A 23,304-nucleotide genomic window follows, 5' to 3' on the forward strand; every position below is an offset into this window, starting at 1 on the left:
AGAATACAATTTCCTATTTCGCTTCTGTCTTTTAAAATAGATATTCCCCCGATATCCCTTTTAACCTTGGAATTGTACATTTAGCATAGAATGTAAATAATCCTTTATTTATATGACAGAATGGAATACTTGAAGATTAATTCAGTTTTTACAGCGTCTGGATAATTCAGATGAACGAGGGATGGGTACAGGTGTGCTGGTGTCTGTGCTCATTCCCATGAAAGAACCTGTCACTCTTCGCTAGTCTTGTATGAAGGCATTTAGCCGAACTTAATTGACCAAACAGAAGTGGTGTTTCTTGGCTATTTTGAGTTAAGCCAGTCTGTGAAATTATAAAAAGTAAGAAACTGTACAGTGCATTTTCCACCTCCTCACTTTTCTACAATACATAACCACAACTTCATCGCGTGGTTTTCTTATTGTCGTACAAATTAGAAGAACCTCAGCCTCACTCGTGTCATGTTTGTTTGTTTGTTTTTTCCCCTCAAATAGTCTTCACAGTCTCACTGGTTGACGACAGAGGAGAGGAACCAAGTCTTGCACGATCTCAAAGCTTCAGGCTGGTCTGAGTTAGGCGAAAGAGATGCCATCTACAAAGAGTTCAATTTCAAAAATTTTAATCAGGTAATTATTGTTATGTACCACTTTTAATATAAAGGAAATATAATTGCTTTCATTTCCGTACGATCCTGATGGGAAAATATTTATATTCAGAAATTTGGGAGTATCCTCGTGGGGCCAAACCCTGTTGGGTTTGCCTCGACGGATTGCTCTCTGATTCTGATCTCATTAGGCGGAGTAAATTAATTCCGTTTTGTAGCTGTTAAGTAAATTTGTTCTAATATTACAGTTTCTTGATTATAATATTAGGGTCAAGGTCAGGGCTGGTACTGTGGGATTAGACAAATAATATTTGATCCTGATTTTTGTTTTTCATTACTAGCACTCGTAAATGAGTGCTGGAAATATGTAACTGGTGGACAGTGGGGTTCATTTTTGTGAGGGAAAAGCTTGGAGGAAAATGGGTAAATATAAGAAAAGACACTTTTGGCAAAGAAGGTGGTGAAAATATGATACGTTTCACCTTCTAAGCAGGAAGACAGAGTTCTAGTATATTCTCGAATGAATCATAGTACCTGATCTCGCAGTGCCTTCGGCACGGCAGACTGCTGGTTGGACCTCCTTGGGTTTTTATTTGGGGTCAGGATCCCGAGCCACCTCTCAAACTCGCAAGAATACGTCTTGGACATCAGTTACAAACTTACTTTAGAAATAGTGAATTTATCTTGAGCCTTGCTGTCAGCTACATTCCCCGAAAAAAAAGCCTTCTGAGGAATCATGACATTGCTTAGAAAAAAGTCACGTTCCAAGAGCGTGCATTTCCCTTCTGTTTTATTTCTGAAGGAGAGGTGAGCGCTTTCTCGGGTGGGAGAGGAAACCCAGCGTTTTTTTTCAGGCGGTGGCTCTTGCTGAGCTGGTTCTTTCCCTCGCTACAGGAGGGACGCGGTAAGCTCCAGGCTTTGTAGGTGTGCATGGGGACCAAGAGCTGTGCTGAGATGCTTATTTACATGGCTGTGCCTAAACCCGGATCAAGATAGTATTTTTTTTAGGAAATCACAGTGAGCTAGATAAGCAACAATTTGTAAAGCTGGCTCTTTTTCTTGCCATTTCAGACAGTAGTTGTTACGGTATGGAAAGCCTGGGCAGTAGAGAGAAGGTGGGTGAGGTGCTCCAGGCCCCTCTGAGCCGGGCAAAAGCAAAAAAGAAAACAACTGCAGAAAAACCCATCTCACGAGCAGGACTCTGCTGGTCCAGGGAGCGCATCCGGAGCCCTCAGTACATTTTTTTCCTGGATTGCACTTCAAACCTGATCGTTAATACAGAACAAATAAAACCGTGTCAGATAATTCGGAAGGCAGTGAAGGTTGGAAGCCCATGAGAGGGAGCTCACATGAAACCTCGGTGAGATGTGCAGGCAGCTCAGAGCTGGAGCAACCAGGAGAGACCAGCACATTTGATAGAACCCTTGGAAGAATTGAGATTTCCAGCCTTTGTGCTTCAAATATTCATGAAATGGAGTCTCTGTCGAGGCATGGTCAAAGTCTTTGTTAGTTCAGCACAACTAGAAATGGCCTTTTTTTTTCCCCAAGTTAATAAAAAAGTGGTTTTGCACACTGTAAATAAATAAGTCAGCTTGATCAGATGGACTTAAGCAGTCTGCCAACAGGCAGGTCAAGAGACAAATCGGTGTGCCCCAACAGCAGATATCTAGAAAACCTGTTGCTTTGCAAAAAATTACGAAGTTGGGTTTTTTTTGGCTGTGTAGATTTATCTTACAAAATAGGTAGATATTCATATGTCTTCCTAGTTAAAAGATCAACACCGGTATAGGAAATTGAGTACATTTAAATAGGTTCATTAATAAATTATGAAGTATAAATTTATACTTCTAGTACGTATCATCTTAAAAAGGGTACTCTTAAAAATAAATGCCGCTGGAGTTGTTTGGGAGATGTTGGTACAGCCTCTGTCGTTCTTGGTTGCCCTTCACGGATGTCGGGTAAGGCAGAAAGGAGAGCAGAGGGCTCTGAATTGGCTTCAAAACTGATCTTTCTGCGCCCAGCCGGGAGAACGAGCTGGGCGGGTGGGTCCTCTGTGCAGCTCCGGTTGGACCAAGGTTATATTCGAATATCTGAAGGCAGAGTTTCACCTGCGGATTTGCAGGAACAAGCTGCAGCGTCCCCATTTGCGCTTGTGGAGGGCAAAAGCCGTTCCTGTTATTATAGTCCGGGAGAGGGCTCAACGTGCGGACCCCGAGGGAATGTTCAGAGCCGGTATTACAGAGCAGGTATTTGCCTTTCGATAAGTTGAAGCTGAAAGTAAATTAAAATTATGCATGTATGCTTATTGATGCTTATGTTTATCATAACAACTATTAGTAAATACTGTATTTATGACGACCTAGGGAACAAATGACAAAAGCGGAGCTATATACCTGCACTGTGCTTTGGGAGAATTTAGTCCTTCAGTGAAAAAAAGATTGAACTTGTAGGTACAACTTCTTTCCTTTCAGGTAATAAATATTCTGTTTACATTATTTAAAGTGCGAGTATTTAGTAAAAGTCAAAGGACTGAGAAATATCATTGCGGCGGTGATCTTCTTGCTGCCCTTTTACAGATGGCGTAAAATCAGGTGTGTTTAAAAAAAAAAAAGTAGTTGAGCTGACATGAAAGGTATTTCAGATTTATGTTTTGCAGATGATATTGGAAGATTAATGTATTCATTGCTTTTTTATTGCTTCTCACAGATAATGTTCATGATGCATGGAAAATTCTGTGTCTTTAAAATCTATGCCAGGTTTACAAAGTCTGTGTATGTCAACAGATGTTAAGAATATAAACACAACTTTTATTATAAAGTCGTGCAAATGTGTAGACATGAGCTTGGTTTATGTATATTATTTTCAGCATGAGAATGAAATGAAACTTCTGTGAAACAAGAGTTATTTAGATTCCTGAAGCTTTCAGGCTGAGATTAGCTCGGTTAAAAGCTATCAGCGATGGGCTGCCTTTGCGAGCCTGACAAGCTAATGACACTTCTGGCTTAGGGAATTAGTTTGTAACCCACAACTTGAAAGCGCTGGTGCTGTTTGTTAGTCTGAGGATACATTTTCATGAAAATGGGCTTTGGAGGTACAATTCTCTGAAACAAGCTGGAAACCAGCCTGGGGTCCTGGCTGAAAACCCTCTGTTAATTATGTTGCAGTGGGTGCCCACCATACACCAGTCCTGGTGTACTGGACTGGGTGGTGGGTCCTGCTCTGTGTTCCTGTTGCCTTTAGTGTGTGACAGGCTCCTGGTGGGTGGATGTGCTGAATCTTGTAGAAAATATAAAATACGCCAACGGTGCGGGGAGTGGGGGGAATGCAAACGCAACTCAGCTGTAGAGGAGAGCACCTTGTCTGGAAGAGCTGTGCTGATCGCAGTGATGTATCCGTTCCTCGTTAGGCCTAGCAGTTGCCGCGTGTTATTGCCACTGTTGAACAGCAGGGAGGCAGCGATGAGTTAAAATCGGAGTCTTACCTCCATGACCCTCGCTGGGGTGCATTCGCTCAAGAGCCCCTCGTTGAGTCGCTTTCCCCAGGGAGTATGCGCTTGGTGGGAACCTCTGGCCATGACTGAGGTCTTGGAGAGCAGGAGGGCTTGGACAACTCCATGGCAAGTCTACAGCCCTACTGTGCGTCTGGGTGCCGGTGAGCCTCCATAAACCTCACAGCCACGTCGGGCAGCTTATTCGGGGCTCTTCAGGGAAGAGAAAAGCAGCTAGCCAGGCTTTCGGGCCACTGTGTAGCGTCAAGAAGGCACGCTCTTGTCTGTTCAGGTCTTTGTGCTACTGAAACAAAATATCTCTCTTCCAGCTGTGGAGCAAGCCCTCTGTTTCCTGTCTGCCCAAGCAAAATTCGGAATTGGGATAGAGAGTTAATTTATGCCTCCAGACTGTGCTGGTAACTTCTCCCAGTTATCATTCTGCAAACTCAGAAAAGAAACTGCAGAAACGTTGGGACTAATGTTAGAAGTTGGTCATCGAGTGAGGGAAGGATTGCTGAGGACTTCAATGTCCTGGCCTCTATCTCAGGAATTTCCCGGGATTTTCTCAGCATTTCAGGTCAGTACACCTTGGGAGGGCTCATCCTGCAAAGCGGACAGACCTGGCTTAAAAATCTGAATTTCCACAGGTTCATCTCGAGCCTGGTCCTGGCTGGGTGGGCAGCTGCGAAGGGCTCCGGGTGTGCTGAGCGCTCGGTTTGGGTCGCTTACCCAGCTGCTCATTTTCACCAAACTCACAGGAACATCTTAACTCTGAGACTTCCATGGCTCTTGTCAAAGTTGGTTGGATTTGACCAGAGGGTTTAAGGGGCAACTGCCTGTGTGATTGCATTTCCTTAGGTAATCACGCCAAGGCAGAAAATGCAGTTAGGAAATTACAAAGGTGGGCATGTTTGCTGATGGTCAGGTTCAGCATTTACAGCTGCTTTCTTTTATAGGGTAAGTTTTTAATTAAGGTTGTTTTTTTAAAAAAAAAAAAAAAAGAATTCATGTAGGAAGTCTCCATAAGAGCTCTAACGTCATTTTATAAAATGACAGGAAATCAAATGCTCTAAGAGTTTTAAAAGCTATTTTAAATACGTTTTGTGTTCTGGGGCTACAGGACACAGGCGAAAGATGAGGCTGAGTGGAGGGGACAGTAAGGAAACGCTTTGGAGGACGGCGTGCAGTGAGGGTAGGAGCACGTGTGTTCCGTTGCAGTTGCGGAGTTTTTGAGAGCTTATTTAAAGATGTGCAGAAAATCTAGAATGTTTAAATAAATTATTATTCTCACTTCGCATTTCCTTTCCAAAATTTTCTAGCTCTCTTGCTTGAGATCCAGGCAAAAAAATCAGATGGAGCATGTTACAGTAGATGCCTTTCCCCCTCCTCCCCCCTCATTGAAATGACAATTATTTTCCTTTAGTTGTAGGGAGACGTGCTCGGATTTGCCCCCTTTAAATTGATCATCCTTGTTGTATTATCACAGTTACACATTCGAATGAATTTGGCGGGATATGCAATGAATACTCTTTATTTGTTTTGACGGTGGTACCTGGTGCCAGCCCCAGTAATGTAATCTGTGTCGATACTTCCTTTTTCTACTCCCAGCACGTTGCTTTGTCTTCTGCTGTGATCAAAGATTGGAAAACTTGTTTTTATACATGTAGGCAGTGTATTTCATTGCCGCTTTATGTACTTAATCTTTTGGCTGTTTGGCTGAAATACGTCCACGCCTTTTACGTATTGAAAACATAATATCCTTTAACCTGCAATCTGCAGAGTTAAAATGAATTTTATGTTAAATATTTCGTTGTGGACCACATCTCCAGCTTTTTATATGCCACAGCGGTCTTGTGGGGTTTTTTTCTTCTCCATTGTCTGATAGTGAGGTCATTTTCAGTCCTCTGAGAAATTTTATTCCCAGCCAGATGCGGGCCATATATTAAAAGTAGCACCTGTGGCTAATATCACAGCAGCTTACCATAAATTTACATGGTAACTAGGATTATATCTGTCAAGACTGTTAAAAAATGTCTAGATTTAATTTGATTTCCAGTATTGAAGGAGCTCTCCAACATTTTGCTTCATAACTATATTTTAAAAGTTAAAATCACTCCATTGTTAAGTTTTATAGCACTCCCAGTGCCCATTAAGTTGATTTGTTAAATGGGGGTCAGAATAAAGCAAGTTGGCTACAGGAGGATCGGAAACCAACCCATTTGTGACAAATTTAGTCCTCGCGTGTGAATCTTCTCAGAGCCCGGGGACTGATTGGATTCAGGTGCAGCTTATGTCAGTTGTGTTTAACCTCAAAGCCTGAGCAGCCTCAGCCCCGACTGTCACTTGTGCTAATCAAAAGACGAACCTGTTTTCATTCTTTCTTGGGGGGGGATTTGCTATTCTTAATGTAGTATCAGTCTGCTTGCTCCCTCTGCTAGAGTTTTGCATTAGATTGGCGGTCAAATGAAAGTAAGTGATTTTTTTTTTATCTGCCTAGGTAGGTGCTGGTTTTCATATAGTCTTTCCTAAACTGCTTCATTTTCCATTATCCTTTGAGTCCTCTCCCATATGCTATGATTTGTGCACCTGCAAAGTTATGAAAGTATTTCTTTTGGTAGTTATGTTGTTCGCTAACTTCCCTGCGTTTATGAATACAATAACCGATTTACAATAAATCAGAATTATTTATGAGTGGGTTTACAGAGTGGAGAAAATCTTTGTATCTGAAAATAATGAATTTCTGGCATATCTGCCTGTTGACATTTTCCTTTATTAGAAACTGATAGTGAAGTTTTGGGGCCTGGCGGAGGTTAACCTGCAGGCTGAAACGGAGTGAATGAACTGGCTCAAGTGTCTGGGAGTAGAGCAGAGTAAAAGTATGTGATTCCTGGATGGTCACGCTTTCCTTGAGTTTATTCTTGTGAGTAAATAACACTCTTGCTCCTGAGTCAGTGGGTCGGAGGGTCAGGGTGCAGCTGCAGGACCTGGACATGGTCCGCCTGCCCACACCACCGCCTGGCACTGCCCACGGAAGGCAAGGAGCTCCGGGGCTGGGTGAAATGAAAGGAGAAGTTCTGGGGAGATGGCTCGTCTCCTTCCCTGGCTGTGGAGGAGGAGGAGATGACACTGGTGCCCTGGCCAGCATGTCCTGTGTCCAGTGATGCTTCCAGTAACCTGGCGGCCAGCAGTGGAAATCCTGCAAAGCTAGAAAGTGCATAGTGGTGGAAATATGCTATTGGGTTGTGTCTAGGCAGAAATTAAATCCTTGGTGCTGGGAAATACAGGATTTATTTTCTTGTAACGGCCAGCATGGCTGGTGGGGTATAAAACCATATGTAAAGTCAGCCAGTGCTCCAGAATATTTTTAGACCGATATTTTGTACTTGGCAACATTTTTCTGTTTTAAATAGAGTTGCCTTAGTGCATCAGCAGCCTCTGAGGTCTTTTAAAGTCCTTCACAATTAGCCTTTCTTTCTGTGTCTGGGAACCGTCGTTTTGTCCTTCAGTCCCTTCGTTACAACTTCACGTTTGTAAGGCAGGTGAGAAACTCATGCCTGGTACAAGTCAGGCAGGTGGTGAGCAGCGATGGCTCCTCTTCATGCTGCGGGGTGTCTCCCCTCCTCTTTGGACAGGTCTGCGTGTACAGGTGCCACCGCCCTCGTGTCCCATCTGCTTGTGGCAAGTTACAGTACCACTGTCATCGCTGTAACATCGTCATGGCAGTACCACCGGTATCAGGCTGCCAGGATTATTTAAAATGTCATGACATTAATCATATTTAAATAAAACTAATCATGTTTAAGTTGAAGGCTCGGAGTGAGCCATGTGTCCTTCACCTCCATCCTGCAGGGTGTCCCATCGCAGGTCTCATAGAAGTCGCATCACTTCAATTCTTGTTGTGACTTAACTGTGATTAGGGATGCTCATTTTCTTGATTAGCTAAGTCATATTTCTCCTTAGAAGAAACCATTATTTTATTGTTTATAATTATTGGGGGTAGTGGCGCTTCTAATTGCTGAGTTTGCCCCCCCGGGCAGACCTGTTGTATCTCCATTTAAGCAGGCCACTGCTTAAATCTGCCCAGCTGACCTTTGGGCTGCTCTCCAGTTGGCTCTAACACAAATGCTTTCCTTAAAAGATGGATTTATTATCACTCAAGTAAAAATTATTACAGCATTTGCCTTATGCTTGATTCATGCATTGATCTGAAAGTGCAAAAGAAATTATTTGTCAAAATGCCCTTTGGATTTCACAAGCCGGCTTGTAGATTTGGAGTAGATGAAATGTTTCTCCCTTTTTTCAGCTGTAGAAATTAATTGTTCACTCTGTTTGAATTAAAGAGAACAAACGTTATATCAGCCATGAGGGCCGGGCTGCTGTAGATTCATACCGAAGAGAGCAAATATGAGCAGGTCAGCTTGATTTTAACTACAGTTCGGGCTCTTTCCTTGTTAAACCACCTTTGGAAAATAAACGGAAAACTCAGTGGTTTTGAATTCTGTTGGACACCTTCATTTTGGAAAATACAAGTAAGACTGATGTTGACTTTCCTGAAGAAGATGGTCACTCAGAATAATTTTTTACCTTTTCAATTAAGGAAACCTGCTGTCTTGCAACTCTTTCTGTATTAAAATTTATTTTTATGGGGGTGCTGGAAGGATGCTGATTAAATGCAAACAGCACATCTCTGTGTCTTGGTTGTTTAACCTTTTGCGTGCCCCTGCTTTTGGAATATCGCCCAACTACATTTTCAAACCATAAGTTGCCTTTTACACCAGCAGCTCTCGCTTTCTCGTACTCCCATGAAGGAGAGACACGCTTTGGGATATTATCCTCTGCAATTGTAATTAAAAATGGACTCTGGCCGGCAGAATAAACTAAAATAAAACTCTGACGCCCCTATTTAAAAATTAACCATTACTCACCAAAAGCACATCAAACCCACTTAGCGGACATCCGTTAATCCCGCGGTGAGCCGTTTCAGGCTTTAATGCACACTGTTTTACACGTTAAGGGTTTTGAAGTCGCAGGCCAGCGCTGACCTTTCGCATCTGCTCCTCTCGCAGTAGGAATCTCCGCTCGCCGCTCCCCGTCAGGGCGGATTAACGTGACGAAGTGCAGCGCTTCTGCTGGCTGCAATTTCGGGTTTTGATCAGAATTATTTCTTTCACAAACAATCACGTTTGGCTAAAACGTTACATCTGCTCTGAAAAGCCACTGGCAGGCCCGCAGTTTATCAGAGTGAGGCGAGTGTAACTTTTTTCAGTCCTCTTTTATATAAAAAAAAGCTGAAAACCCGCTTCATGTAGTTTTTTGGGGGGGAGAGCTTCCCTTCTTCCTTCTCCTCTTGCCGTTTCCTTCCTTTAATTTTGTTGGGCTGAGATGGGAAGTTGATTTGGACAAACATAAAACTGGCTGTCATGTCTGTGGGGAACGCACTGATGAGTTTGGGTTTATTTATTGCTAAGGGTGCTTTGTAGGAAAATGGTTTTTATTCCTAGGATCGGAGGGGAAAGTCCTGATTTCATGATCCAGTGTGATTTTCCTTGTGCTGTGATGAGAATAACAGTAGGCAGTTAAATATATGCCTGTGTATGACCAAGGCATCCCTGGTTGGGAGAATCTTTGTTCTGTGATACAGTGGGTGCGTGTTGTAGCAAATAAAAGTAGTGTCAGCTCTACAAGCCCAGGACGTTGTGTTTATACCTGCGTCTTGTAATGCCCAATCTAATAAACAAACAGGTGTATGAAGGGTTTCCCTTTGTGGTGTTCGCATATCAATTTCTACAAGAGATATGACGTTCACTGGAGGACTCAGAATTAGTATTTGTCTCCCCTTGTGAGCCCATCTCTACATTTCCAGATGTACCCATGTACAAATGGTGTGGGCTGCCCAGAGGAGCCCTTGTGTCTTAGCAAAAACCAACCAACCAACAAAACCCATGGAACCTCTCAATATATTGCACGTTGAACGTACACTGCCACTTCCAGGCATGTGTGTGGAGCACACGGAGGGGTCTGAAGACAGTTGAAAACATTAAGTGTGGGTTGTCTATCTAAATTGTTGGCACTTATGTGAGCCTCGTTCTTAATAATGTAACTTAATGTAGCTCCTTTTGTCCATTTTCCCATGACCTGCCCTAGCCGTTCTTCCAAGTGGCAGAGACAGGAGATGAAGCACAGGTCCAGGTGACCTAGAGATCACATAGGGAACAGCGGGCACAGCAAACCAGGCAGGGTACCCAACTGCTCCGAGGCTGAAGGATGCCCCAGAGGGAAACATGATGTCTGGGGAGATGCTTGCGCTCTCCTACTCTTTCTTCAAAGGATCTGTCGCTTACAGACTTGAAACGTCCGTCTGCAAAATAATATTTGAATTTTATAGTGCAATACAAAGTAAAAGCCTACCAGTGCTGGCCCAGCTGGGTGTCCTACTGAGTTCACTGCCCCCATCATCGTCTGCTCTCTTCTCCTATAAGAGGCGTCCAGACATGAAGACCCATTCTTGACAATACAGCTGCTGAAAGCAGCTCGGTTGAGTGAAATGATTCCCTGGCTGGATCTGCAGTAAATGTTCCTCCGTTTCCTTTATTTCACAGCTTTAGGTCTTTTTAGATTCTGGCTTGGCCAGGAGGGTGATAGGAAGACCTCTTTGCATTCCTCACACCTCCATCGTGATTCCTCTGTCTCACGTTTGAATTGTTGACCTTGTCTTTAAAAAACCAAACCAAAACAAAAAAGCTGACAGTGCAGTGGATAGGAGGATAGTGGAGGATGAAATGGTCGTGAGACCAGCTGCTGCTTCTCTTAATCTATCATAAAGCAATGCCTTTCTTATCACTCTTTGATGTTTTCTTAGGATCATATATGGCAGAGATTTAGAGGATTATCAGAGGCAGGATATGATTGCCCTGGGATACTCAGCAGAGACTTTGGATACGAAACTGGTAGTGTGTGCAATCTTGGCCAAAAGACCGAGGAGAATTTTGTCTGAGCGCTTCCTGTGTTATCGACAGCATGTATGGCATGTGAACTCCACTTTCATGTCTACAGGGTGAAATCATTCCTTTGTATATCAGTAAAACAAAACATTGGGGAAAATACTGGTATTTTGTTCTGCTGTAGCCGGGTCTGTTCCATCCAAAACATCGTGCGATGGGATAACGAACATCTCTGTTCTTCTACACCGGACCTGAGCTCTACGAAAGTCGGAGGGTTTGAGCGCCTTTTTGAAGCGGAGCATTCACTTCAATTAATTCTGGTTTGGTCTGCTTTCCAATCGTTCCGTGCCGTGGGCTGGCGCCGTGCGATCCAGCGTGGGTCATTGCCTGAGCGGCAGCACCTCGTGCCGCACGGAGCCCGTCGGCGTGCCGAGTGCCTGAGCTGAGGGTTCAGCTGCCCGAATTCAGACGGTTGGAACCGGGGACTAACTGCACCTTGTTACTAGTTTATTTTTATAGTGGTTTGTGTGATGGCTTTATTACAGTACAGCCAGCGGTTTGATTTGCTGGGCCAAACCTTTGCTTTAACAAGTGAAATTATCATCGTTCCTTCAGTTGCGCAGCCAAGAGAGTTTATTATTGCAAGTGACTGATTGCTTTAGCAGGTGCTCAGTTAATGGGGGCTTCGCTGTATTATTTAATGGTTTTAGGTAGGGCGCAAAAAGTTCATTTTAAAAAGTCATGTTTCTTGAAATAGCCATTTTATTTGGTGTAAACCTCCTAAGTGCAACCTTCATATTTGAGCACAATGGCTTGGGAGGTGGAGAGTCACGTTTAGCTGACTATGTGGCTGGAGGATTTCTTCCATGTTCTAGTTCAGTCCTGAAACCTGGGATTATTGTCCTTCTTTTTCTTTAAAATCTAATTTAGAGATCTACATTTTTGAATAAATAAAAGAATATTTATGAGGCTATGTTCACCTAGAGTGCTAAGGAACTGGAACTGAGGGAGAAAACAAAAAGCATTTATTTTGAATATTTCTATACGAAGTGATGTATCACAAATATCGTGGGTGCTTGTTCCAGGTTTGGTTGGGATTTAGGATGTCTGCTTATTTTGCAGTAGTCTTTGTGGGCAACTATAATTATTTTTATGTATCTGTAAGCAAGTAAATGTATTTTGTATAAGGTTGTATTGACCCAGTGGAGTCTGGGCTTGAAACTTTTATCACTCACAGAAAGAAGTTTCTTATGGTGCTTTAAGGCACCTCTATGTTCTCTCACTTCCGCTCCATTGAGTTTATAAATCTTTTGGGTGGAATAGGTGATTAATTGTGGCGTGAAGTCTGTTCATTGAATCACCGAGCATATTATCTGCTTTCTGTTCATGAAATCCAGGTGCAATCACTTACAGTAATAAAAATGAGAATAGGAAAAATGATCTGAGGCTGCTGGAAAAGTCAAGATGTGACAAGGAAGGTGGTGTAATAGATGTAACATTTTGTCTCGTATTATCACCAATAAGAGAAAAACAGGTCTAAATTCAGCAGTTGCGAAAATCTTGATATAAACAGGCTTAAAGAAGATAAAGTTGAGGTTTGTCGTGCAGATTGCGCACGAGGGTATTTCGCGCACTTAGCGAGCACGAGGGGAAGGAGAAAGCGAAGCGAGGAGGAGGCTTTATGAGCAGATCGGTGCTCTCCTTAGTCCCTTTTCTTGCATTGACCCCCTTGTCCCGTGGCCATAGCAGAAAATTTGTGTTTGCTTTTCAGACCGCTCAGATCTCAGATGGGGCAAATTCCGTTTGCACCTGCTTTGTGATAAAGTGATGTCATGGCTTAGGTCACTGTTGAGCTTGGAAGATGAAGCCTTTGGCTCAGACCTCTTCTGGAGAGCTGCATCTCGAGCATCATCGGGACGGTGCCGCCTCTAGTGCTGCACCTGGGCTAGATTGTGCCGAGCGAGTGTAAACTTCCGAGCGGCTCAGGCTTTTCCTGGGACGGCATTCCCGGAATTGCCTTCTGTCATCTCCTGCGGCTCTTGACATTGTACCGGTACCTGTGTGAGAAACGTCCCCGTTGAGGAAAGGCCATGCCTCCCAGCTCCGCTTCTCTTTGCCTCCATTTATTCTTCATGTTCTTCAAATTGGTAAATCATATGACAATAAACAGAAATACCCTCGATGAAGAGAGAAGGGGAAACTGTTGTTTATCTGGTCAGGTGGTTTAGATTAGCAGTGATGCTGGTCTGTATTATGTTACTTTAAATCATAGTGTCCCAACAGGACATAAATTATGAAGATTGTTACAGTATGTTTCATCCAATGTAAGATCAACAAATTGGAATAATTTTTTTTATAGGAAAATCAGTGCTTTGGCAAGGTTATTGTTGAAGAATTTAATTTAACTCGAGCTTTGCTTGCATTATTTCTTAATATATAAAAACTATTTGCATAATGTATGAAGTATAAACATTTTTAGAATCAAAGGCAAGAATGCCTTTTCCAAGATTACATAGAGTGGCAAACTACTTAGAATAGATCAGTGTTTGTGCTTTTGCTGTCAAAAATGTTTGATATAGAGCTGGCGAGCTAGTTTCTTCACCGACATAATTGTAAACAAGTGTTGGGAGACAGAAACAGCATTCTTTGTAGAACATGGTGTAAAGGTTTTCACATACGCCGCTGCAGATCTAACATGGAGAGCAGTGTTTACAGCTATAATATGAATATAAATAGGTAACTTTTTTTAGAGCGCAAAGGAGCATTTCACTTTTGTATAAATGATGTGTGCAGATACGTATGGGGGATGCGAGCAGTCAGCTCGGGATGTTAGGAGGATATTGTAAACGCAGAAAAGCATAGACAATTAAGTTGGAAATTGTGGTTGTGGGGTTTTTTTTAGTTTCACATTTTGTTCTGAAGACAGAAATGGCACCTCAGTCCACGCCAGTATGTCTGTAGAATTCCTCTCCCATCCTTCCCCTTTAATTAGTGTCTTTCAGAATTGGGAGCACTGCCTTCCCCAATGCCGAGCGATGCCCGGGGAATGGGAAGGTTGGCTGCAGTCACAAGATTTTACTGTTCGAGCTGTTAAAGAGGAGCAAAAAAAAAAAAAATATCTACCTGTGGTTTGTTGGTGTTGTTCACCTTCGGACCCTGCTGGCTGCCCCTGCCTGGATGGGCTGGGATGGAGGGAGCTGGCTTGTCCGCTGCTTGAGAGATGGGGATGGGAATAATCCGAGTTTAGCTCCATTTTGGGACATGATTTAGTTGCATTCTTAAGGACCGTCCCACCGTTCTTGGAATGGTGTTAAAAAGGGGAAGAGCAATGGGAAGGTGTTCCCCTGGCTTATGTCAGGGGTGAATCCAGACAGGGTCCAAAAAGAAAAGAGGAAAATATCTAATGCCACATGGATGCAGTGTCCCTGGGGACGGGTCAGGCAGGATGATGATCCCAACAGGGAAGAATCCCAAAATGGGCACGTGGTTTTGAGAATGAATACCTGTCCTCCTGTGCTGACCTCACCTTCCCAAATATTAGTTGGATTTGTCTTTTTTTTATGTGTTTTAACCATGTTGTCACCTCCAGATGAGGAGTGTGGCCTTGTGAGATGATTTTTGCGTATTTGTAGAGTAAAAGTCTTTCTTAATGGAGTAAATAGATTTAAAATAAAGCAAACCCTGTTTTTTTTTTTTTCAGAGCACAACAGCAAATGTCATGAGATTAATTCAAACCCTCATGACTAGCTAAACGTAACTTAAAATAGCTCAAAATTAAAGAGCTTTTTCCTTTTATCTGCTGGCCCGTAGCTCACTGTTAGGTAGTAACATCATCTGGATATGTGAAAGCTTCTGCAGTTTGGAAGTGAACCTTAATGATTTGAGTTTATTGTTGTTATAAGTGTCAAACTACTAAGGAGAACACGTGCGATATGCTGCGCGCGAGGGTATTTTTTCCGTGGGTGAGTGGAAAGCACATGTGCGAAAGCAAATCTCTTGCCTCGTATGACGATGTCACCGTAACTCGTTTTATTTATTCGTTTCCCGCTGATAAATGATACAGATGCAGCCCGGGTGGGCGGGGAAGGGAAGACAGGTAGCCCTCGTGCTGCAGAAGGTCGAGGTTAATGCTACCTCCAGCGTTATGACAGATGGGAGGCAGAAACCTTAATGTACTTGTGATTAGCATATGGTTTCCTTGGCTGAGCGTCCGAAGGATTTAAGAAGCCCGAGTACGCTCTTCGTAGCGTACGCCTTTTAAAACAAATAAATAAAAAGCGCGTATGGTTATATTGTTGAGCCTTTCAGCTGTTTTTCTTGAATATCTCCACTTTCGAGTCAAGTTCTGTCAGCTGCTTTGTTCTGGGGATGCACCGGGGTAATCCATCACTGGGGACTCGCGGGCGGGTGATGTATTAGCGACCTGTGCTCCTTTGATGTATAACTCATCAAGATAATGTTGGCAAGCATTGTACAAAAGCAGCATGTTTAAAAAGTATTAAGATGAATTGATTCCTCGCTTAAGGAGTGTGAAAGGAAGAATAACAGCAGATTAGCTGCGGGATGCCGGGGTTCTCCCGGAGCTGTGGCGCGTTGTGCGGTGCAGAGGGGCGGATGGAATTTCATCTTTCCTCCCGCTTCTGACAGCGAAGTGTCTGGCCCTGGTTTTCCCATTCTCAGGCAACAAAAGTCGCGTTAAGTCTTATTTTGTGATAATGTATTTTGTCACTTCCAAAAGCAGTTTGGCCAGTCCCGAAATATTATGTGATAGCTGAATTTTTTAAAGTTTTTTGGTGTTTTTTTTTTTTTACTTTATTAGGTGAACTTGCTCTTGTAAGAGTAGCCCTGATTTTTATCTCATGGAGACATGCTGCGGCTGGTAGTGTTTAAAAACCATTTTAAAAGCGGTGTTACGACTGAAACACCATTAGTTTTTCGTGCCTTCTTTCATGATCTTAAAAGACACCAAGGGAAGATACGCACTGGCACACCCGAGGCATCTCCTTGTCTGCGCAGAACTGCTCCGCTCATTACTTGTTCTAGCGCTGTTCGTGGTTCATTACAGGGATTTCGCAGTCTGCCATCGCTGGGGTGACGCGATGAATTTATTTAGAGTAACCTGTATGTCTGGATGTTATTTTAGCCCAAATGTCCTGAAAGGATTAGGTTGAAAATGTCTGCCTAATATGCCTCTTACTGAACTATCACGCTACTTTATATTTAATACATCAAAGTCTCTGTTAAGAGAGACTTTGTAATGGCTTCTACAAAACGCTCAAGTCCTTTCTTTCTCCTCTCTTTTTATTTTTGTCAACAAAAAATCTGAAAAAGTTCTCGTTAGTGTCCGATGGGCAGCAGAACTCTGTTATTAATATAGCGAGAATCAAGATTGTGTTGGGTCTTACTGCCTTGAGTAAAGTACTTGTCCCTCTTTCATCAAGAAACGTGTGATGGTCTGATAAACTCTGCCCACCAATGCAGTCTTGACAATGATCTTGCACTGCAGACTGCTTAATAATTTTCATTATTTTTAATTAAAGTTGAAGAAGTGCAGACTCCTGCTCAAATTAAGGTTGGTTGTGTTGCCGGAATGTGGTAATTACTTTAATTGATCACAAGATAGTTTCCTTGATCACCAATTAGACCAAATTACCGATCAAGTTTCAAGACGTGAAGAAATGTCCAAACTGATTTTATGTAATAGTGTTTTCATATCTAATCAAACCTAAATATCCTTTCCTTCCAGAGCCAATTGTATTTTCCCAAAGAAAGGTTACGGCTCTACAAATATAAAGGTGATTCATAAACAATAGCGTTCCAATTCGTTTAATTAGCAAAGGAAGTATTTAGGACCTTAATGGAGATTGCGCTGGTGAATTGCTCGGTGGAACTGTAGCGCATTTTCTTAGTGGGAGATGCTTTTTGTGTATAATTAAAATAAACTAAAATGCAAGAAGTAAGTTGCTTTGGGTAACGTGCGATGAGGGAGAACGTCTCGGAGCAGAGCGGGGCGTGCAGAAAGGCGAACATGTGTGCTGTGTCCTTCCCTGGGGCACCAGGTTGCCCTGGCTGGGACGGCCGTGCTTAGCTGGAGCAAAGGGACGCGGGACCTGTCCTGGGGGCGTCCTCAGCTCCAAAATTAATTAGTTTTCATGAATCAGACAGCCCCAAGTTGAGCACTCTTTGGCAAGATGAACAGCGTTAAGACCAGTGACTGGTTTACCCTGCTGGAGACTTTTTACTGCCTCGGGGGGGAAGAGGTGGTGTGTTGGCATGGTGGTCCACTGAGCAGGAGGACTTGGTGGTCCACCGATGGGAGAGGATTAGTTGGTCCACCGATTGGAGAGGATTAGGTGGTCCACTGATTGGAGAGGATTTGGTGGTCCGCTGATCGGAGAGGATTTGGTGGTCCGCTGATTGGGGTGGATTTGGTGGTCCGCTGATCAGAGAAGATTTGGTGGTCCACTGGTTGGAGGGGATTTGGTCTCAGTAAGCATGAAGGAAGATCTGCAGAGCAGATTAATTTAGTAGATTCGTTTGCTTGCGTGGTTCACGCTGTCTGTCATTGGAGTGGTGATTATTGTCACTCAGTCAGTGAATTGTGTTTGTGTGGTGTAACCTGCGTGTGTAGGTAGGTGGGTGAGTTCCTGGGACGGACAGACACCCACTGGTGGAGCGTACATGAACCTGGTAGGGTTTTCATAATTTTTTTTTCCTTGCTGTTTGTTTGTACAAAGGCAATCTAGTTGCAGATGCATTGCTGTTTTAAATTTTTGGGGACGTTTCTGTGTATAGATTGCTGTGTTGGAAATGCCATTCCTATTAAGCCCATGGACCCTCTAAAAACATTTTAAATCAAATATCTTTCAGAACTATTAATGCAGAAGTTTTCCAAATCGTTGCTAACATCTAATGCACAACTTACAGCTTTCTGCTTCAAAGCGTGCTGCTGAAACATTTGCAAATTTTTAAAAGTAATTGTTCACTCGAAGTAAAACTAAACCAAGCGAGAGCTTCAAGGGAAGTTAGATTTTCCTGAATTTTGGAATGCTCTTGGGTCAAAGAAAAAAGCTTTTTAATTGCTGACAGTTTGGTGATTTCCAAATGACAAACCTCATTGGAATGATTTTCTCTGATTATAACGTTTGCATTCATTTGACTGGCAAAGCGACTAACAAAGTCATACTTCATCCAGGCCCCGATTCTTTTTTTTTTTTTACTTAAAGGTTTTTGTAATTTGTGAGAGGAAAAAAGACTTGAAACTATTATCAACCATTATATGTTATTCATTGACCACATGTTTGCTTGAAACGGCCATCGCTTGGTGGAATGCGGGCTATATACATTCTCTTCCATAAATTAGCACTCAAAAACTACCTAAATCAGGTAGGGTTTTGTTGAGCTTGTATTATAATACGAACCAGACTATAACGTGGACCTTACTTTTGCTTTGCATGTTAATTCAGGTCCTGAGCCCCGATGGATGGAGCTCGGTATGAACAAAGCCCGCTGGCTTAGAGGCGTCCTGCTCACGCACCGGGGCCCTTTGGGCCCCCCTCTGTAATTGTGTTCTTGATTTACATGGACATTCTAATTTTCTTTATAACGTAGTGATTTGCTCCGAAGTATTTTGGCAAGGGCCTGCTATTATTTCCTCCTTGAGCCTGTGATAAAACCTGCGTCCTGGGGGAGCGTGCTGTGCAGAATAGAGGGGCAGAGGATTGGGAAACCTATTTTAACTGATTTCAAGGGAAAATATTTTCTCATAAAGCAGAGGGGCAAACCCACCTGCCGCCTTTCTCCCCCCAGGAAAATAAATAGCAAAACAATTATGTGAAAGGATGTGTTTCTGGAATCGGTATCTGTCTAGTACAGGAATACTGTGGCATGATGCTTGATTAGAAATGGCACATTTCTGAGATGCAGTAAGGGATGAGGAGTGTTGGGATGGATATTTAAAATCAATATTGGATGCCAAAGGTAAAGTTGTTGCTCTCGTGCAACAGCTTTGAATCCTGGAGTGAGTAACATTAAGCAGAGAGATATATGGGGGTCTGAAGGAGATGTTTTCGGCAGTCTCAGGAGATGCAGCGATGCTGGGAGGCCTGGAGCCCCTCTGCTGGGAGGACAGGCTGGGAGAGTTGGGGGGGTTCAGCCTGGAGAAGAGAAGGCAAAAAAGGGGAGACCTCAGAGCCCCTTCCAGTGCCTAAAGGGGCTCCAGGAGAGCTGGGGAGGGACTCTGCATCAGGGAGGGGAGCCATGGGACGAGGGGGAATGGTTTTAAACTGGAAGAGGGAAGATTGAGATGAGATATGAGGAAGAAAATGTATACAGTGACAGTGGTGAAGCACTGGCGCAGGTTGCTCAGAGAGGTGGTCAGTGCCCCATCCCCGGAGGTGTTCAAGGTCAGGTTGGATGGGGCCTGAGCAACCTGATCTCGTTGAAGATGTCCCCGCTGATGGCAGGGGGGTTGGACTAGATGGCCTTTGAAGGTCCCTTGCAACCCAAACTATTCTATGATTCTATGCGTTGGTGGCATGAGAAGATGAAATGCTCCTTTAACATACACAACCCCGAGGTGCAGTAATCTGGAGCATCTCCAGGAGTTTTTGAGATTTTGGGGCGAATCTTGCAGATGCGCTGCCAGTCCTGGCGGGTGGAGGAGTATTTTCCTCTTTGCTCTTTCTCTCCTTAGGCTTTCGGATTTATGACGCGTGTTGCTCTGCAAGCAGAGAAGATGAATCACCACCCGGAATGGTTTAATGTCTACAGCAAGGTAACGTGTTCACCAGCCCTAGTTATAGGCACGGCAAGTTAAGGGGACCAAACCAGTGGCCTATTCTCTCTGCCTTTTTTTTTGTAGCTTATATACAAGGAGGAGGTAGGGGAATGGAAGGAGGTTGTGTCTTTATAAAGAGATTTGAGATTTTAAAGACGTATTGAGATGTTTGTAGTGGTGATACAGCCTCAGGACTCAAGTTCTTTGCAATTGTTTGCTCCCAACTGCATGGTTTGGACCTGTTGCTTCACCTCTTTGGCTGAAATCTAAAAATAAACCAGAAGCCTTTAAACTCTTATTTGGCCAACCTGAATAAATGACTGTTTTGAAACTAGTGCCCAGCTCTTATTCCTTTCTGCGCAACACGTCGGGAGCCCAGTGGTGTAGGGTAGCAGACCGTCCATGTGTAGGTACCTAAATGGGAGCCTGGCAGTCTCCATTTAGGTTTGATTTTTTTAAAAAAAATTGTAGGCCTCTGTGTCTCAACATAGCAGCTTATAAAATTTGTTTGTAATATTACCTAACTGATGGTGGTCTCGTATTTACAAGGGTTACAAGGTATACTGCAGCCCTCGAATGAAAGGTGCTGTGTGAAGGAGGAAATTATTGCTATGCCTTTATTTTTATTTTCTAATACTTCTCATTGCATTGTATTGAGCTGTTTGCTTTAGCATTTGACGCATATATGCCAATCCTGCCAAAAATATCCTAAAAGGACACGTGGACAAGCAGCCTGTGGCTGGGACCCACCACCCCCAGAGTGGGACATCCCCACCTCTCCCCCCCCAGCACAGGTTCCTCCTCACCAGCCCTTTAGGTCACCCTGTTTAAGGGGACTTTAAATGATCAGCGGACAAAGTCCTAATCACCTACGCTTCACGACTTTTTTGGCTTTCCAGAATGTTTAGAATTTATCTTTTTTTTTTTTCCCAAAATCTCAGTCAAAGGCGAGACAAAGTAACGCCCAACTTGTCATCTGGCTTAGTCTAAACAAACCCGTGCAGGCAGCTGCGTCATAGCAAAATGCACCAGTCCGTTTGTTTTTCTTTTTGAAATTAATCTGCAACATGCTCAACAATTTTTTCACCTTCAGGGTGCTGGTTTGTAACAAAATGTGCGAGCCCCTGACTCCGCCGTTGGCAGCTTGGTCACTGGCCCAGGTTCTTCATGAAACCCATCCGTGGAATTTAAATGTAAAGAATGAGTTATTTAATCGGACACCTCTCCTTGGATGAAACCCAAGAACACAAAGCCTGTTTTATTCTGCGAAGGGGCTCGCTTTGGTTAGACTTCAGGCTCTGTTAAGCCTCCTCACCTACAGCGTCTCCTGGTTTACATGAGTGGTGGGTGTCCGGCTCGCTGCTGGCAGGAGCATCGTGTCAAAACTGTTCACTGCAGAGACACGCAGCCTTCCTGGTGAATTGCTGCTCAGCCTACGTGCCAGACATCAAACTGGCTTTGTAACTCCTTTCTTCTCCTTTTTGACAGGTTCAGATAACTCTGATTTCCCACGACTGCGGTGGGCTGACCAAGAGAGACGTGAAGCTGGCTCAGTTTATTGACAAAGCTGCTGCCTCGGTGTAACAAAGGTGTAAAACGTTTTAATATGGTGTCCACCAACGTTTTGTGTTTAAATGGTATCCCTCATTCCGTGTAACCCTGATTTCACAAAACCCCCGAGACAAGATATTTTGTAGAAAGAGTGGCTTAGCTCGCTTTGCCTTTTATTCTGAGACCCCTCTGGATGCCTGTGCTTGTCCTTTTGCTGGCTCCGCCTGAGGCTGTAGCAGACAAATCGGCAAGAAATTAGTTTTGAACGATCCTTTTCTAGAAACTAAAACAAGCTGGAATGAAAGCGCCATCCCTGGAAACATTCAAGGTCAGGTTGGACGGGGCTCTGAGCAACCTGATCCAGTTGAAGGTGTCCCTGCTCATTGGAGGGGGATGGGCTAGATGGCCTTTAAAGGTCCCTTCCAACCCAAACTCTCCTATGACTCCTTGAGAGCAGGAGCCCACCCGTGCGTGTCGGTGTTGCCCGAGCCCACAGGAGCCAAAGCTGGTGGCAGCTGCCACATGAGCCTGCCCTGTGCCCAACTGCTTCCCTCTGATAGATTTGTACATCTCTGCACTTCAAACAGCATAAGAGCACCCAGGCCAGGTCAGTTCCCTCCAGTTTGGCACCTCCATCTCTGCCAGTGACTGGTGGCAAGTGTGAGGGACGCTGGTGAGAGCAGCGCAAGCTGCTGCTGATGGTTCCTTGAAGTTGCAGCTCAACCAGCAGCTACAGCTGTGCATTTCGGTGTTTATTCTGTGCTTATCTGATGGCTCTTTGAACCCATCCGCCCTTCTGGCACCCACAGCCTGGCAGCTGTATCCAGCAAAAGCCTTGCTGCGTGCTTGAGAACCCATCTGAGATGCAGGACCAGATCCTGCAGTTGCTGAAACTTCCACTCTGCAGCAAATGCGAAAAAAAATCCCAGTGAGCTGCCGGTACTCACAGCGTTAAGCGAAGCGTGTGCTGAAGTGCTTGGCTGGGCCAGGTCAGTGCTCAGCACCTTGCAGGATTGGGGCATTATTTGTGTTGTGACGCTCCCGTACCTGCTGGGTCGGAGGGGGGTATCCTGGCCGGGCGCCCGGAGCGCCGACGGGAGCTGCCGGCGGTGGAGGAAGCGGCATTAGCAGGATTCTTGCTAAGCTGGGCTCGGCTGAAGTTATGCTCACCCTATTTATTTATTTTTATTTTTTTTTTTTGGTATCTGCAATTACTCATTGCGAACATTGTTCCAAGAGCTGCAGATCCCACTGACGGGGTTTAAAATAATTTCTTCCGTGGTTTCAAAGTCTTTGTTTTTATCCTCTGATCCTCAGCGAGACAGATTTCCACTGCCGGCAGGGAGATTTCAACCTGCTTAAGGCTCGCAGAAGGGCCTCTCGCTCTGCAATCCCGCTGCCGAGTGTCCCCGACGTGCACCGTCATGCCCTGCGAGCAGCTCCGGGTGCCGAGTTCCCGGGAGATTGACACCTCCCAAATGCCTGAGCGCATTGCTCGAATGACACCGGCGGCACAGCTACCAGCTACCGAGAAGCGAGATACGCGAGTGCCAAAATCTATATCGGGTGTATATGCGAGGTGTGTGGTCTCTCAGATATTTGGGATGCAGAATGCCACTAGCTGCCATGCAAGGATTCATGTGGATAAAATAAGAAAGGTATTTTTTGTTAATCCTTAGCGAGTGCGCTGTCATGTGCTAATTGGTCGCAGGAAGCAAGATGTAAGATGTTGGGGTTTATTGTCAGTAACCCTACTTGGGATATCAAGTTAATACCGAGGAAAAAAAAACAAAACCCAAATTCAGACTACGTGCTCAAATGTTCTTTGCTTACAAGTGCCTTTCCCCAGCGAAGAGGCGGATTTCCCCGATATGGTTTGAAAACGGTCACTGTTGTGAGGAATGAACAGAACTAAAACAAACCACCAGGCTGTGATGTCTCCTG

General features: G+C 44.0%; 1 protein-coding gene across 1 annotated transcript in view; it reads left to right on the plus strand.

Annotated features, from left to right (window-relative positions):
- PCBD2 (pterin-4 alpha-carbinolamine dehydratase/dimerization cofactor of hepatocyte nuclear factor 1 alpha (TCF1) 2) overlaps positions 1 to 21,393 on the plus strand; it is a 24,835-nt gene extending 3,442 nt beyond the window's left edge. Inside the window, exons 2-4 of the mRNA XM_009891411.1 lie at positions 493 to 624; positions 19,726 to 19,806; positions 21,298 to 21,393. Coding sequence (XP_009889713.1) covers positions 493 to 624; positions 19,726 to 19,806; positions 21,298 to 21,393 — 309 coding nt within the window. The remainder of the gene's footprint in view (positions 1 to 492; positions 625 to 19,725; positions 19,807 to 21,297) is intronic.
- The last annotated feature ends 1,911 nt before the right edge of the window (positions 21,394 to 23,304 follow it).

Source organism: Charadrius vociferus, unplaced genomic scaffold (genome assembly GCF_000708025.1).
Source record: "Charadrius vociferus isolate BGI_N301 unplaced genomic scaffold, ASM70802v2 scaffold370, whole genome shotgun sequence".
NCBI lineage: Eukaryota > Metazoa > Chordata > Aves > Charadriiformes > Charadriidae > Charadrius > Charadrius vociferus.